The sequence below is a fragment of the Nerophis lumbriciformis genome, linkage group LG19 (genome assembly GCF_033978685.3).
Source record: "Nerophis lumbriciformis linkage group LG19, RoL_Nlum_v2.1, whole genome shotgun sequence".
Lineage (NCBI taxonomy): Eukaryota > Metazoa > Chordata > Actinopteri > Syngnathiformes > Syngnathidae > Nerophis > Nerophis lumbriciformis.
In genome coordinates, this window is record NC_084566.2 from 19,039,066 (window position 1) to 19,057,290 (window position 18,225).

Genomic DNA, 18,225 nt, shown 5'->3' on the forward strand with positions numbered 1-18,225 from the left:
TATTATCATTAGCATCTTTGAATATTTCCATCATATTTTTTTAATAAATTGTATTCATAATTTTTAACACAATCTTGTTTTATTGTCAATGTTATCCTTCAATATTTGACTTAATGTTGATTTTATTCGCTTTAATTATGGGTCCAAGCGCACGTTTACATAATCCTGGCACTATTAGCTATTTAAGAGGTTCCCGCTTTGTGAAGCACTTCGGGCTGTATAGGATTAGAGGTTATTATTATTAACAGTTGTACTTTAAAGGGACCCTATTATGCAAAACCAACCTTTCTAACCCCATGGTACCTGCTTATGTGTATTTGGGATCTGCATAAGTTCTGAAAATGTGGATTCAAATCCTGGAGGAATTTCAGAAATAATTATAAAACAATCTTGCCTTCCTCTTTACTTCCTCCAAACAGTACGATTGGAATGTGTCCGTCCTTTGACGGATATATGGTAAAGGTTTACCCAAACGTATTTGCGTGAGTCCGCTATTTTATGTAATGTTTTTTGTAGTCCAAACGACAAAACGCCCATGACCATGCCAAAGACCGAAAATGCTCTGTTATTTTTTTTAATTATCACAAGTCACTACACAAACTTTCAGCCTCATCTGAGGTAAGAAAGTGCCTTACTTTTAACTTTTATTATTTGTGACAATGCACCTCCAACTCGGAAGAAGCCTCAAAGCACTTCAGAGTCCTGCTTCAGAAACCTGTGCCAACATTAAAACTTATTTTAATGGCGGGCTCGGTGACGACTATTTATCATGGCAAAGGAGGAGACTATGAAACAGTAAGTAATAACAGTAGGTTACAAATGTGTCAAATTGTCTGATTGGACCAGTTTCTACTCTGTTTGGCAATGGACAAGTAAGTTATATATAATCGGTTATAGGGTTGTACGGTATACCGGTACTAGTATAGTACTGTGATACCAATGAATCATATTTGGTACTATACAGCCTCTAAAAAGTATCGGTCCCCCCCACCCCTCTTTTTTTAAACGGGCATGACGGCGCGTCGTCGTCACGTCGTGACATTGATGGTTTTACGAGCAGAGGAGCATGTTCGGCAGCGCACAATCACTTACAAGCAGACAATGTGTGTCGACAGAAAAGGGAGAATGGACGCATTTTGGTTTAAAAACTAACAATAAGCAGTAACACAGAAACACCCTCAGTGTGGTGTTTGGGTCTGTGGGACCTGTTTTCATTTTTTATTAAAAGAAAAATGATACAATTATTTAATTTTTCAAACTGAGTCACTGACTTTGGCTCATTTTCTGTGAAGAACATATATCAGAATACATACATGAATTTAATGACCACACACCATACACCCCCCCCTACACATTTATATTACATATAAAATGTTCGGGTCCACTGGAACCCCCCGCCCCCCACACACACACACACACACACACACACACACCCACACACACACACACACACACACACACACACACACACTCACACACACACACACACATCAGGCCTAGACAGGAGGAGGACAGAGTGTAGGTACACAGAACATCAGAGGGTCAAATGTGCGAGAAAATGAGAGCAGACAGTGTTAACAAACAATGTTGCAACCTTGTGTGGGAACCGCACGTGCAGAACAGAAACACAAAAGAAGAATCCCTGTGGGATGCAGAAACTGGCAGAGAAATTTCCATGCTACGTTCATATTGTTGTTACCAGCGTTTGTGGGTCTGATGGACCCGTTGCATTTTATGGCTTTTAATGCCTCACAATCAAACACTTTTATGTAAAAATACTGAACAGATGTTTACCTTATCCCAATAAACATCTGTTCAGTATTTTAACATAAAAGTGTTTGATTGTGAGGCATTAAAAGCCATAAAATGCAACGGGTATCACCATACCATACCATACCAACTTTATTTATAAAGCCCTTTAAAAACAACCACAATTGAAGAACAAAGGCAGATGTTTACCTTATCCCAATAAACATATGTTCAGTATTTTAACATAAAAGTGTTTGATTGTGAGGCATTAAAAGCCACAAAATGCAACGGGTCCATCAGACCCACAAACGCTGGCTGAGTAACAACAATATGAACATTACACAAGGGTTAAAACATGGCTAGCTAGCTAGCTAGCTAGCGGCTAACGTCCAGCTGCAGTCGGCAGTGTTTTAGCTACTTCTAAATCACTAATCCTTGCCTCCATGGCGACAAGTAAAGTAAGTTTCTTACAAGTATCATCTCTGCAAGACGAGGAATAGCTCAACATGCTTCACTACACACCGTAGCTCACCGGCGTCACAATGTAAGCAAACGCCATTGGTGGATCTACGCCTGACATCCACTGTAGTGATACCAAGTACAAGAGCGTATCTAGTTGATTCTACTATAATTATATCGATATTTTTTAGCATCACAAAATATTTTTTCATTTTTTTAAAATGTATATTATGTTTATGAACTCAGGAAATATGTCCCTGGACACATGAGGACTTAAATTATATCTGTGCTGACATTGCACTTTATAATAGCACTATTAACCAGTCATTTTAAACATTAACTCATTCCTTTACAGAACAAACACATTGAAAAATAAAGTGCAAATGTACTTATTTGTACAAAAGTGTTAACATTGAAAAAACATGACATATACGTGAACATAACAAAAAAGTTGTACTTTTTATATGTCAGGGCCCTATGCTGCATTGCATTTGCAAAAGACCAAATTAGCCAAGAGTCTGTCAGTCATTTGTGCACGATGGGGGCGTAGTATGATGCCACCATGGCTGAAAACTCGCTCCACTGGAGCACTGGAGGCAGGCACTGCCAAGACTCTCATGGCCACTCGGAACAGTGAAGGAAGAGTCTTCATGTTCAATGCCCAGAACAAAAGGGGGGAGAGAGTTGTTTTGGGTTGGTGCACTACTTGTAAGTGTGTCTTGTGTTTTTTATGTTGATTTAATTAAAAAAAGAAAAAAAAAAAAAATTTCTTGTGCGGCCCGATACCAATCGATCCACGGACCAGTACCGGGCCGCGGCCCGGTGGTTGGGGACCACTGAGGTAAACAACCAACAGTATGTCAGAAAGCTAGCTAAAACGGTACACATATTCATAATATAGTATACATTTTAACTGACCTTTATTTTACTATTTTTGTCTTTTTTTAGGTGGCTAAAATACGCGGTGCTGCTGACCGCCGTCTAACGTTACGTGTGATATATTGACTAACGTAACCCTGCTTGAAAAAAATCACTGAACAAAAAGTATGAATAAGGTAGTGAACTGCAACAGATTCCCGTGTTTGCAATAACGTTATAACGTTAGCAGTGAGTTTACAGCCTCACTGATTTAACTACACAGCAAATAAAAGTCACGTTACTTAGCCAATAAACGTTATCTTACATTCAAAACTTACCGTTCTTTGTGCAACTTCAAATGCCGGACGAAGTTGGAAGTTGTTGCCTCTCCATCAGTAATTTTCGAACCGCATGTGTTGCATACTGCAAACCGTTTTGTGTTGACCACCTCGTAATTTTTATACCCAAACAAAATTATTTTAGGTATCATTTTTTGTTCACTGGCGTGTGGTTTGGACATGTCTTCTTCGTTGGTTGTCCTGCAATTTGATTGGATGAATGCTGTGTGATGAAAACAAAGTAGATCTAATTTAATTGGCTGTTGTACTGAGACCACACCAGCTGACACACGCAAAGCTGATAGACAAGTACACAATGAAAAATACGGAGCGCTTCCGAATAACTTTTTCATCTTTGGGTTTTGGGGAAAGTAGCAAGTCATGTCAAGTCATGTCAATTCAAAAGGCTCAAGTCCAAGTGAAGTCACAAGTCATTGATGTTAAAGTCTAAGTCGAGTTGCAAGTCTTTTTACATTTTGTCAAGTCGAGTCTAAAGTCATCAAATTCATGACTCGAGTCTGACTCGAGTCCAAGTCATGTGACTCGAATCCACACCTCTGCTTATTACGTTCGCAATGTCGGACGTAGCGCAGCTGATAGCCTTTAGCCTCTGTTTACAGCTCAAAGCAGCCGAGCCGCGGAGTTATTTTCATGATATAGAAGAGTAAAGCCTTTTATTGTCAATATACATATTTATACGTCCAGGGTCTAACATTAGGAATGACAGACTCGATACAAGTTTAACCTTGGTCAACCTCGTCCACCCGCATCATCGCCTCCTTCCTTGTTGCCGACAACAAAACACGGTGAGCCGCCGATCTCGCTATATCATCTGGGATGTTGTGTAGTGGTTAAAGTCACTCAAAACAGATGGCTTGTGGCGGTCACCGATGTCCATAGTGCACACTAAAAGCGAGGCAGTGTGGCGCCATTGTGCAGTAGACATCAGGAATCTGGGCTACAAAATATTATTGCTGCTTTTCAGCCAATTTTCTTTAAAAAATAAATAATAATTATGTCTGTTCAAACTGATAATGTTGCACTTTTCTGCATTGTTGCACTTCCTAAAAATAAACATTGTATAATATTAGATATCACAGTGGTACCTCAACTGAAAAGAGTTTTAAGATAAGAGCTTTCCCTCGACTGATTGTTATGCTGTAGGTTGAATGCAAAACAAAAGAAAACCAATATTACTCAATAGCATTAGCTTTTAGCTAGAGATTGACATAACTTTGTTTCCAACCATGGGAACAAAAGAAGTGAGTGAGAAGGATAGTGCTGAGCTGCAGATGATATTCATTAAATTAAAAACAAAAAAATCATAACAAAGATTACCCAGCACTAAAACCAGCTTGGCAAAGTAATTCAAGCGTATCACTGCTAGTCTGCACCATACTGAAACAGAATGAGTCTAACGCCAGCCAAGAATGTTAAAATCCTATTTAAACGGCGGACATTCAACCATTAACATACGGGAAAGCTGCTGATTGTGTGTTTGACGGAGAAGCAGCTAAAAGGAGATACCGTAGATATGCACTCTCCAAGGTAAATGTTGTACATTATTATTACATTACTTCATAAAACTACTGCAGTTGTTAGTACATTCAGTTGTATTGTTGGTATGCAATATTTCTTATCTAAAAGGTTGTTTGTTTTTTAAAAGGCATGGCGTGGCTGTTTTGCCAACCACCAATAACACTGATTTTAATTAATTTCAATTGGTGATGTGTTTTGAGTTAGGAGCTCTGTCACAGAACCAATTAAGTTTGTAAAGTTAAAGTACTACTGCCCTTTCTTTTTTAGAATTACAAAACCCAAAACCAGTGAATTTGGTACGTCTTGTAATTCGTAAATAAAAACAGAATACAATGATTTGCAAATCCTTTTTTAACATATATTGAATTAAGTAGACTGCAAAGACAAGATACTTAATGTTTGAACTGAGAAACTTAATTTTTTTTGGCAAATAATTATTAACTTAGAATTCAATGGCAGCAACACATTACAAAAAAGTTGGCACAGGGGCACTTTTACCACTGTGTTACATGGCCTTTCCTTTTAACAACACTCAGTAAACTTTTGGGAACTGAGGAGACCAATTTTTGAAGCTTTCCAAGTGGAATTCTTTCCCATTCTTGCTTGATGTACAGCTTAAGTTGTTCAACAGTCCGGGGGTCTCCGTTGTGGTATTTTAGGCTTCATAATGCGCCACACATTTTCAATGGGAGACAGGTCTGGACTACAGGCAGGCCAGTCTAGTACCCGCACTCTTTTACTATGAAGCCACGTTGATGTAACACGTGGCTTGGCATTGTCTTGCTTAAATAAGCAGGGGCGTACATGGTAACGTTGCTTGGATGGCCACATATGTTGCTCCAAAACCTGTATGTACCTTTCAGCATTAACAGTAACAGATGTGCAAGTTACCCATGCCTTGGCCACTAATACACCCCCATACCATCACAGATGCTGGCTTTTGAACTTTGCGCCTATAACAATCCGGGTGGTTCTTTTCCTCTTTGGTCCGGAGGACACGACGTCCACAGTTTCCAAAAACATTTTGAAATGTGGACTTGTCAGACCACAGAACACTTTTCCATTTTGCATCAGTCCATCTTAGATGAGCTCTGGCCCAGTGAAGCCGGCGGCATTTCTGGGTGTTGTTGATAAATGGCTTTCGCTTTGCATTGTAGAGTTTTAACTTACACTTACAGATGTAGCAACTAACTGTAGTTACTGACAGTGGTTTTCTGAAGTGTTCCTGAGCCCATGTGGTGATATCCTTTACACACTGACGTCGTTTTTTGATGCACTACTGTTTGAGGGATCGAAGTTCACGGGCTTCGGTGCTTACGTGCAGTGATTTCTCCAGATTCTCTGAACCTTTTGATGATATTACGGACCGTAGATGGTGCAATCCCTAAATTCCTTGGAATAGCTCGTAGAGAAATGTTGTTCTTAAACAGTTCGGAAAATTTGATCACGCATTTTTTCACAAAGTGGTGACCCTCGCCCCATCCTTGTTTGTGAGTGACCGAGCATTTCATGGAAGCTGCTTTTATACCCAATCATGGCACCCACCTGTTCCCAATTTGCCTGTTCACCTGTGGGATGTTCCAAATAAGTGTTCGGTGAGCATTCCTCAACTTTTTCAGTCTTTTTTGCCACTTGTGCCAGCTTTTTTGGAACATGTTGCAGGCATCAAATTCCAAATGAGCTAATATTTGCAAAAAATAACGAAGTTTTCCCGTTCGAACGTTAAGTATCTTGTCTTTGCAGTCTATTCAATTGATTATAGGTTGAAAAGGATTAGCAAATCATTGTATTCTGTTTTTATTTACGATTTTTGTATTTTTATTTGACAGTTTTAATTATTGCAGATTTACTTGCCAGCCGTGGGCATTGTTTGTTTTTTGTTTTTTTAAACTCCTTCAAAGTGTTACACAAACGAAGGGCAAATTATGTACCGAAATGTGGTTATGTCGACCGTTACACCTCTGGGTATTTCTCAGAAGAAAATAAATCCTGTCTCCTGCCTTCTCTGTTTTGAAGGTCCTGCGACCCGGCTCACGTTACGAGGTGTCTGTGAGCGGCTTGAGGGACGGGAACGCCAGTGGATCAATTTCCATCGAATTTACTACCGGTGAGGGCTGACAGCAGGCAGATGTGGTAATCATGCTGCATGCTATCCCGCGCCTGCCTCCGGGAATAGAACTGTTGATGACATATGGCCCGATGCACCCTACTGTTTAAGGTCATTTGACGGAGTCCCATAAAGTTTGCATAGCTTGGTACTTAATATGATTGTATATTTTGTGCATGCACGTAGTAATGATTGTGCTTGCTAAAATTAAAAAAAAGCATACAACATAGCAGGTAGCATCTGTTTCTGATGGTAATTGACATGCTGATGTATGCATGTTCACCCCCCCAGCCCTAAGAATGGTCTCAAGTGTGCCCAACATTGTCAGCTTTATCGTCTTTCTCAGAGATCGATACCCCCAAGAACCTGCGGCTCCTCTCCAAGACCTCCACCACGCTGGAGCTGGAATGGGATAACAGTGAGGCACAGGTAATCCCATGGACCAAATCCAAAACATCATTAAACAAACTGCATTGGTGTTATGGTGCTACACACTTTGTGGATGCTCAAATTACACATCTGATTAATTTTTCCTCCGAAGGATTCAAAAGGAAGTCCAATAGCTCTTTAGCAGCAATGAGTCCATGGGGATCACTTGGAAGTAGATGTAGTTTTCCAATGCACATTCAGTGGATATGGAGAAGCATTATGAAAATGAACACATGGACAGTAAAATAAAATGGTAGCAGGTGAACATTTAAACACAGCAAGTGAACTTCTGAGACATAGAGAAAGAGAATAATTAAATAAACTCTGCTTCTTCCTACTTCCTTTCGGATATGATGAACTGTGCAAGTGTGAACATTCACTGTGTATGTTGATGCATGTTCCAAAAAAATATAACCATTATCATAAAAAAAAACGGTTTTGTTATACAAACCCCAAAACCAGTGAAGTTGGCACGTTGTGTAAATTGTAAATAAAAACTAAATACAATGATTTGCAGATTCTTTTCAACTTATATTCAATTGAATAGACTGCAAAGACAAGATTCTTAACGTTCAAACTGGAAAACTTAATTTTTTGCAAATATTAGCTCATTTGGAATTTGATGCCTGCAACATGTTTCAAAAGAGCTGGCACAAGTGGCAAAAAAACTGAGAAACTTGAAGAATGCTCATCAAACACTTATTTGGAACATCCCACAGGTGAACAGGCTTATTTGGAACAGGTGGGTGCCATGATTGGGTATAAAAGCAGCTTCCATGAAATGCTCAGTCATTCACAAACAAGGATGAGGCGAGGGTCACCACTTTGTGAACAAATGCGTGAGCAAATTGTCAAACAGTTTAAGAACAACATTTCTCAACCAGCTATTGCAAGGAATTTAGGGATTTCACCATCCAAGGTCTGTAATATTATCAAAAGGTTTTTGCAATGTGTTGCTGCCATTAAATTCTAAGTTAATGATTATTTGCAAAACAAAATTCAGTTTCTCCGCTCAAACATTAAATATCTTGTCTTAATTTACACAACGTGCCAACTTCACTGGTTTTGGGTTTGTAGGAATAATCTGTTAAACATATAAAAATTAGTTAATCTTACTTAATATTGAGACATACAATAAAAACTGTTTTTATTTACTTTGGTAATGAAGGTGTACACCTTTACGGAGGGCTGGGTACATTTCACATTTGAACTAATACAGCACACATTCCCAGTACTTTTGTGTGTGTTCATAAATGGTAATTGTTTATTAGTAAAATCTACTGTTTTATTTAACAATTAACACTGAGCTTATAATGATGACTTTGCTGTTCATTTGTTAAATCTGTTTTTTTGCACCCTGTGTGAGGCGGCGTGTTGAGTTGAGGTTCATTTGCATCTAACAACTCTGCCTTTTTCACCAAAGAACCACCATTACATGTTATGTTGACCACAATGAAGTGTTTTAAATGTAGAAACAAATTACACCTTTAAGTTGAATGTGCCAGTATTTTATTTTGTTGAGGCTTACAAAGAGTTTATTTTATTTCAATCAATTAATCAGTCAAAGTTTACTTGTATAGCCCTAAATCACCAGTGTCTCAAAGGGCTGCACAAGCCACAACGACATCCTCGGTGCAGATCCCACATCAGGGCAAGAAAAAACTCACCCCAATGGGATGACAATGAGAAACCTTGGAGGGGACCGCGGACCCCCGTACATAGTCCAGTGCAAAGTGGGGCCAGCAGGAGATAGTTATGATTTATTGATACTATAATCATATATAACGTGCATTTTCATTGTAGTTCTACTTCAATAAATGTAATTTAAAACATGAGTGTGTTATCCATTTTTTAAAAGCAATAATACAGTGGTGTGCACTTGCAGGTGGATGCCTACCAGGTGGTGTACAGCACATTGGCAGGTGATCAATATGAAAAAGTAATTGTTCCAAGAAATGAAGGAGCCACCACAAAGACCACTCTCACCGGTAAGTGTGAACTGTATTATTTGTGTGTGTTCCTGAAATTGTCATCAACAACCTTAAGGGTTATTTGCCCAGTGTTATCTTTGTTTCAACTGTTGTGTACTGAGGAAAATGACAGTAAACCTTAGGTGCCAGGATGCTCCCACAACTGATTGTATTTTACTTGTTGTCCTGTGGGCATATTCGCAGCCAAGGGAATTGGAAGCTTGTTTAGTTCTCGATCGCAATCATTTTCTGTCTTTACATCCCTTTTTTAGGCTTTGCTTGTGTTTTTGAGAATTACATTTTGTTGTACTTGTGCAATGACAATAAAGGTATTTTCTTCCTTCCTTTTTCTACCCATATCTGGATGTTAATTTGTGTTTCAGAACTGCTGCCCGGCACGGAGTATGGTATTGGCATTTCCGCCATGAGAGGCAACAATCAGAGCACATCAGCTACTATGAATGCCAGAACGGGTGAGTGAGGTTCTTTCATCATTTTGAAAAGGGCTGACATCCGAATTGTAATTCATGGATTTTGACATAATAACCTAAAGTGGTGAGAACCCATTAGTTGTAAATTGTGTGACAGATGAGTTAAATTTGTTTTGTGTTCTTTTTATTCATTGTCAGGGCACTCGATCGATTGCAACTGGACTGTTCAGTTTGTCTTAGAAGACATTTTTGGCTCTCATGGGTCAGTTCATGCTCATAGACTAGTCAGATCTGGTACACGTTGGTAGCAAAGCCATATGGAGTAAAATTTTCATTTTTACTAGATCTGACCAATCTAAATCTATGAGTATGAACTGATCACCATCCCCTCAGACTAGAGCTGTTCTATATAGACTTTGAGCATGAATTGATACAGCCTGCTCGGATGAGAGTCGAAACGTCTTCTGATACAAACTGAACAGTCCAGTTTTCCTGGATTAATGAGAATATCTATAGACATTAGGGCTGTATGATATACCGCGATACTAATGAATCATATTCGGTACTATACCGCCTCTAAAAAGTACCAGTCCCCCCGGACTGTGCATGACGGCACATCGTCGTCACGTAGTGAAATTGCTGGGTTTACAAGCAGAGGAGCATGTTCGGCAATGCACAATCACAGAGTCATTACAAGCAGACACAGTGTGTAGACAGAAAAGGGAGAATGGACGCATTTTGGCTTAAAAATTAATGATAAAGGTGAAGTTATAACACAGAAACGCCCTCAGGAAGAGGTGCTTTAAGACATGGCTAGCTAGCTAGCGGCTAATGTCCAGCCCCAGTCTGCAGTGTTTTAGCTACTTCTAAATCACTAATCCTTGCCTCCATGGCGACAAATAAAGTAAGTTTCTTACAAGTATCATCCCTGCAGGACAAGGAATAGCTAAAAATGCTTCACTACACACCGTAGCTTAACAGCGTCACAATGTAAACAAACGCCATGGGTGGATCTACACCTGACATCCACTGTGATGATTACATCAATATTTTTTAGCATCACAAAATCTTTTTTCGTTTTTTTTTATTTATTTATATTACGATTATAAACTCAGGAAATACGCCCCTGGACACATGATGACTTTGACTATGACCAATGTATGATCCTGTAACTACTTGGTATCGGATCGATACCCAAATTTGTGGTATCATCCAAAACTAATGTAAGCATCCAAACAACAGAAGAATATGTGTTTATTACATTTTAACAGAGTGTAGACAGAACATGTTAAAATAGAAAGTAAGCAGACATTAACAGTAAATGAACAAGTACATTAATAATTCATTTTCTACCAATTGTCCGTAATAATTTTGATAAAATAATAGAATGGAAAATGACACAATATGTTACTGCATACGTCAGCAGACTAATTAGGAGTCTTTGTTTGCTTACTTACTAATAAAAGACAAGTTGTCTTGTATGTTCACTATTTTATTTAAGGACAAACTTGCAATAAGAAACATATGTTTAATGTATCCTAAGATTTTTTGTTAAAATAAAGACAATGTCATTTTTTGTGGTGCCCTTTATTTAGAAAAGTATCAAAAAGTATCAAAATACATTTTGGTACCGGTACCAAAATATTGATATCGGGACAACCCTAATATACATACTTATTTCCATGCAGTTTAAAAGAAGAAGATAATATGACCAGTAATAGAATTTGCTCATTGACCACGATATAAACTGTATTTCTCCCTCGTCGTCAGTTGTGTTATACTCAAGATCTTCAGGTACCCTCATGACCATAATTATAACGACCAAGGGTGATTTGATCCAAACAACTGGCCTTAGCTGGCAGAAGTCTCACTCTACAACTATTGTTCTGCAGCACAACACAGTGAAAGCATTCCTGATTGGAGGGTTACTTCTACTCTAGAGCCTTAATACTTTGGATCCAACGCCATCCCCTCAGACTAGAGCTGTCTAATCTAGTCTTTGAGGATGAACTGATAAAGCCTGCTCGGATGAGAGGCGAAACCTGGGGCATATTCCATGTAGGAGGTTCATCAAACTGAGTTTAAACCTGAAGTCTGAGTTGTTTTACCCTATGATGGGAAAGGAAACTGTGAGTGTTGGGTTCCTGAACTGTTGATCTGCGTTACATCATTCAGTACTGGGTATGTTGACTCTGAGTTAAGACCACAATAAAAATCCACGATCAATGGAACGTTATTTCTACGATTCACCATATCAATTGGGATTTGAAAAGACCATCCTTCTTTTACCAAGATGGAACTGAAATTGTTAATGTGTGTTACTGGTGGGTATGAACACTTTTTATTTAGAAATAATAAAACAGTAACATAATATTGAATTGGAATGACTGACAATTACTGCCAGGGTCACTGCATATTTTTAAATGCAATAGTGTATTGATTCAACGTTTATTCGCATTTTCTTAGTGGCCCACAGTTAAATAAGTAGAAAATTGGTATGATGTGATTGATAAAATCCTGTTTTATTTTGTTGCAATGCAACCAGTAAAACATACAAATGGAGGGATGCTGAAACTAAAAACCCTTTTTTGTTGTAATTTATATTTGATATGTAAAGTTAACGCAATTGCAAAATAAATATAATTGAATGAATAAATATATAACATTATACATATATACAGTAATGACAAATTAATAATGTACGTTTGTCTTTGTTAAATTATATTTTTAAAATCCAAATAAATGTAATTAATACACAATATCTAAAATAAATGTTTTTTTGTTTTTTTTAATTGACTAAAAATATTATTTTTCTTAGCTTTTCTTTTTTAATGATAATATAATTATCTAACTAACCATGACCCTTAAAATGTTCTCTTGACATATATCCTCAGTCATTTTGATTTAACAACTTCTGGTTGAAAATGAACAGACAAATGACATCATGACAGCTTGCTTCATGTTTACCAGGAGGGAGAAGACATTACAAAAATTAAAAAAACATAAAATTAAAAAAAGTGGGAGCGAGCCATTTAGTTTCACAGAGTAAGTTACCATGATTTTTACTTACCTATTTGTTTGGAACTGAAAACCCTGAATTCCCTTGATCTCAGGCTTTACATATATAATCTTCACTTAACCTGCTTTCTGGAATACCTCCAACAGTCCAGTTGCAATCGATGCAAGGAACAACAAGCTATCCATACACTTGGGTAAAACGGAATGCATCCTATTTGGGTCCCACATCAACCTTAAGAAAGTCAATGACTTCACTATAAAAGTGGGTGACATTGTTATCACCAGGAAAGATGAGGTCACCTACCTAGGTTCCATTCTAGAGGCTAATCTTTCCTGTGATAAAATGGCAACCAAGGTAATCAAAAAGGTCAACCAACGAACGAGATTTCTCTATAGAATCTCCTCTCTGGTCAACGAAAGCACCATGAAGATTCTGGCAGGAACTCTCGTTCAACCCTTTTTCGATTACGCATGCACCTCCTGGTACCCTAGCACCTCCAAAACCCTCAAATCTAAACTCCAAACATCCCAGAACAAGCTAGTCAGATTACTTCTAGACCTCCACCCCAGATCCCACCTCACTCCTACCCACTTCTCCAAAGTGGGCTGGCTCAGGGTGGAGGACAGAGTAAAACAACTTGCACTGAGCCTAGTCTATAAAATCCACTACACCTCCCTGATACCGAAGTACATGTCAAACTACTTCTTTAACGTAAATGACCACCATAACCACAACACCAGGGGGAGCTCCACTAACCACGTTAAACCCGGATTCCGAACTAACAAAGGTCTTAACTCATTCTCTTTCTATGCCACATCAATGTGGAATGCGCTCCCAACAGGTATAAAAGAAAGTACATCTCTATCCTCCTTCAAAACCGCAATAAAAGTTCACCTCCAGGCAGCTACAACCCTAAACTAACACCCTCCCCGGATTGTTAAAAATTAAATGTAAACAATCAAATGCAGATACTTTTTCTTATGCCTTCTGATCTCCCTCTCTCTCTCTCTCTCTCTCTCTCTCTCTCTCTCTCTCTCTCTCTCTCCCTCTCCCCACTACTTGCTGTCCATATCCTACCAAGTCAGACCTACTCTGTTCCAATATCCATTTCTCTGTTCTCAATTGTTGATGACTGATGATAACAACCAAACCCCCCCCCCCCTCCACACCCCGGATTGTAAATAATGTAAACAATTCAATGTGATTATCTTGTGTGATGACTGTATTATGATGATAGTATATATCTGATAGTATATATCTGTATCATGAATCAATTTAAGTGGACCCCGACTTAAACAAGTTGAAAAACGTATTCGGGTGTTACCATTTAGAGGTCAATTGTACAGAATATGTACTTCACTGTGCAACCTACTAATAAAAGTCTCAATCAATCAATCAATAAAACAACCTTAATATGTTTTTACATTTTAGCTTCAAGTTGTCAACTAACATGTATTTAATTTTAAGATAATCGAAGCAGACAACAAACAATGTGTAGCAATATGTTTTATTGCAATGTATCGGTTGCTATTTAACTAATATTGGAAAAAAAAAAAGAAGTCATTTTGATATAAAAAAGGTATTGTTTACCCTGTTGTCTCATATTGGGGTAAAATGGTAACACTTCCTCTTTGTGTTGACTTTTTAAATGTGTGCTTATTCAAATGTTTAAAGGCATCCTTCTAGTTTTTTAGGACCTTCTTTGATCTGTGCGACTTGTCCATCACATAATTTGCAACCAGCTTCAAATCGCACAACTGTGTGCCTAACACTAAGCGCTATTCATCCAATTAAAGTATAAGTCCCTTAAAGCAGAGAGGGTCATCCGATTAACAACCTATTTGAGTTATTTTGTGTGTCTTCATCAGCTGAGGAGTAAAAAGAGGAAGGTTAAATGCTGTTTTTTGGCAGTGCAGTGAGTGTCAATGTTTGATTTTCTCATCCATGAAACACTGAATAAATTGATTAACCGTACCTTAGAATATGAAAAAAAGATGAATAGAATAATCACAGTTTTGTTCCAATATATAATTTTTAACATCCAGCATCTCCACATGTCAAAAAAATTATTACAAATTGCTAACACACACACACACACACACACACTCACACACACCTGCAGCTGCAGCTCCCAGGGATCACATTTGTCTTCCTGTGGATTGGAAAGATGTCATGCCGGGAATATTTTATGCGCATTCAAAGATGTAGCTGTGGTTTCTGCCACAGCAGACTTTATTCAGAGCAGCCTTTATACCAACCAAGCATAAACAGTCCATTTTTTTTCCTTCCAGAAAATCGAAATGTGAGGCTTTTTTATGGTTTGTTTTCTATCACAGGAAGAAAACACCTGTGATAAAGGCCAAGCAATCCTAATGTGGGCACATCTAATCAAAACATCTTGCTCAGTTGAAAATAGTAAAAATGTAATTGGCTTCCCACATCCTTGTGTTTTCTAAAAACAAACCCATAAAGGAAAATTAAAAAAGAGACAGTGCACTAATTCAGTTCAAACATTTGTTTGGGCAGTTTGAAGTATATTATACAACACATTTGTCTAACTGATTTAAAAGATGCTCAGGTCGAACATAATTTTCCAATAGGAACTAATGCAAACAGAAATACAGCAGATTCCTGCTATTTGCAGATGATGTGGTCCTGCTGGCTTCATCTGGCCAGGATCTTCAGCTCTCAGGGGATCGGTTCGCAGCCAAGTCTGAAGCGACTGGGATGAGAACCAGCACCTCCAAGTCTGAGTCCAAGGACTTGGAGGGTTGATTGCCATCTCCAGGTTGGGGAAGAGATCTTGCTCCAAGTGGAGGAGTTCAAGTATCTTGAGGTCTTGCTCACAAGTGAGGGAAAAGTGGAATGTGAGATCGACAGGCGGATCAGTGCAGTATCTTCAGTGTTGTGGACCCTGTATCGATCTGTCATAGTGAAGAAGGAGCTGAGACAAGATCACGGGTACAAGCGGCCGGAATGAGTTTCCTCCGCAGAGTGGCAGGGCTCTCCCTTAGAGATAGGGTGAGAACCTATGTCATTCTGGAGGATCTCTTGAGTAATTGCTGCTCCTCCACATTGAGAGGAGCCAGATGAGGTGGTTAGGGCATCTGGTCAGGATGCCCCCCATGCGCCTCCCTGGGGAGGTGTTTAGAACACGTCCGGCCGGTAAGAGTGCACGGGGAAGAACCAGGACACTCAATTCAAATACCCCTTCTTCGCTTTTGTTTTTGCCCTCCCTCTTTGGTTTTGAGCGTTCACGTCAATCAAGAGGCGTTCGAATTATCAGCCAGGTAGGGGGGAAGGGCGAACTACTTCCATTGAAGCGAAGTGACCTTGCAGACCTCCCTAAACTATTGAGTGCGAAGAAAAAGATGGCAGACCAGAAACCCAGAGGAGCGTACACATGTAACTAAGAAGTGCAATTATTGATTTGATAATATTGAAACTGGTGGTTTAGTCAGATTTCAGACCTTTGCTCCTGCACCTAAATGTTGGCTTCCAACACAAATACAAAATGAAACACATTTTACATACTGCTAGATTATGCACCGGGACTTGCAAATTTTGCCAAAAACCTTGTCTTCCAAACAGTCTTCTTCTTAATAAAGTCAGGCGGAAAAAAATAAAAAGAGCACAAGCTAAGCTGAACATTGCGTTTGACGGCATCTTGAAAGTAAACAAACATTTGTCACATCTGCTGGCAAACGGCAAGAGTTGATGACGTAGCGAGACTCAATCGATGTATGTATGCATAAGGGCATATTTGCAATACTTCGCCCTGGCACTAGATGCTAGAGCAGAGCTGGGCAAATATTTTGACTCGGGGGCCCCATTGAGAGAAAAAAATGTGTCTGGGGGCCAATGTGTATGTGAGTATAAATTATATATATATATATATATATATATATATATATATATATATATATATATATATATATATATATACACATTAACTGTACAAATCTGCTGTACAGTATGTGTGTTCGGGTCCCTTTTTTTCAGGAACACTAATACCAAAATTCACGTCAGAGTGCTAAAAACATTATGACAGCTCACTTCAAAGAAACAGAATGGAATTTTACAGGTTTTTTTTACTGAATGGGACCCCCAAATTGTACATGAAAAAAAAGAAAGTGGGATTTACAATATTAACTATGAACAGTAAAACACTGAATATTAACAACATACGAACGTCGCTCCTCTTTTACTTCTCAGACCAGCTCCTCAAAAGGTGTGTATCTTTTACAATCAAGCAAAACACAACAAAAACGTAAAAAACAGCAAAATATGAATACAAAGTGTTATAAACACCTACAATATGATATATTATCATAAAAATCTGCTTCCACATGTGTTTCTGACAGAGGTGGGACCAAGTCATTGCTTTGCAAGTCACAAGTAAGTCTCAAGTCTTTACCCTCAAGTCTCGAGTCAAGTCCCGAGTCAAGACAGGGCAAGTCCGAGTCAAGTCCAAAGTCAAGACTGGAAAGTCTCAAGTCAAGTCCCAAGTCCTGCATTTTGAGTTTCGAGTCCTTTCAAGTCATTTAACCACAGACTAATATATTTACACAGATTGTGTATGCTTTTAAAACGCTGTATTTATTTATTAAAACAAGTGCATTTGAAATTGCAGGGAAAAAGATAGTGCTGACATTGCACTTCAAAATAGCACTATTAACCAGTCATTTTAAACATGTAACTCATTCCTTTACAGAATAAACACATTTGAAAAAAACAAGTGCAACTGTACTTATTTGCACAAAAGTGTTAACATTGTATTTCCATGGCATATTGCATTGTAACTAGTTCCACAGCAGTTTCTATCCTGTTCTTACCTTATCTCATTGATCTCATCTCATACTGTATGTGTGTTTATGTGTGCGTACACATGAAAAACATAACAAATATATGAACATAACAATGAACAGAGTTGTACTTTTTAGATGTCAGGACCCTATGCAATATGTACACATATTCTTAATATAGTATACATTTTAACTGACCTTTATTTGACTATGTTTGTCTTTTTGTAAGTGGCTAAAATACGCGGTGCTGCTGACTGCCGTCTAACGTTACGTTACTGTGTGTGATACATTGACTAACGTTACGTTACTGTGTGTGATACATTGACTAACGTAATGTTACTGTGTGTGATACATTGACTAACGTTATGTTACTGTGTGTGATACATTGACTAACGTAACGTTATGTATAGGTACCTCATGAAACCCTGCTTAAAAAAAATCACTTGACAAAAAGTATGAATAAGGTAGCAAACTGCAGTGGACGCAACAGATTGCCGTGTTTGCAATGACGTTATAACCAT

General features: G+C 38.4%; 1 protein-coding gene across 6 annotated transcripts in view; it reads left to right on the top strand.

Moving 5' to 3' along the window:
- The window catches only part of tnr (tenascin R (restrictin, janusin)), a 419,906-nt gene that overhangs the window by 315,928 nt on the left and 85,753 nt on the right, over positions 1-18,225 (top strand). For 5 of the 6 annotated variants that reach the window (XM_061979400.2, XM_061979405.2, XM_061979403.2 and 2 more), the window contains 4 exons: positions 6,960-7,050; positions 7,379-7,479; positions 9,365-9,467; positions 9,833-9,922. In XM_061979400.2, the coding sequence (XP_061835384.2) occupies positions 6,960-7,050; positions 7,379-7,479; positions 9,365-9,467; positions 9,833-9,922 (385 nt within the window). The remainder of the gene's footprint in view (positions 1-6,959; positions 7,051-7,378; positions 7,480-9,364; positions 9,468-9,832; positions 9,923-18,225) is intronic. The other variant, XM_061979402.2, reaches the window with a different exon arrangement.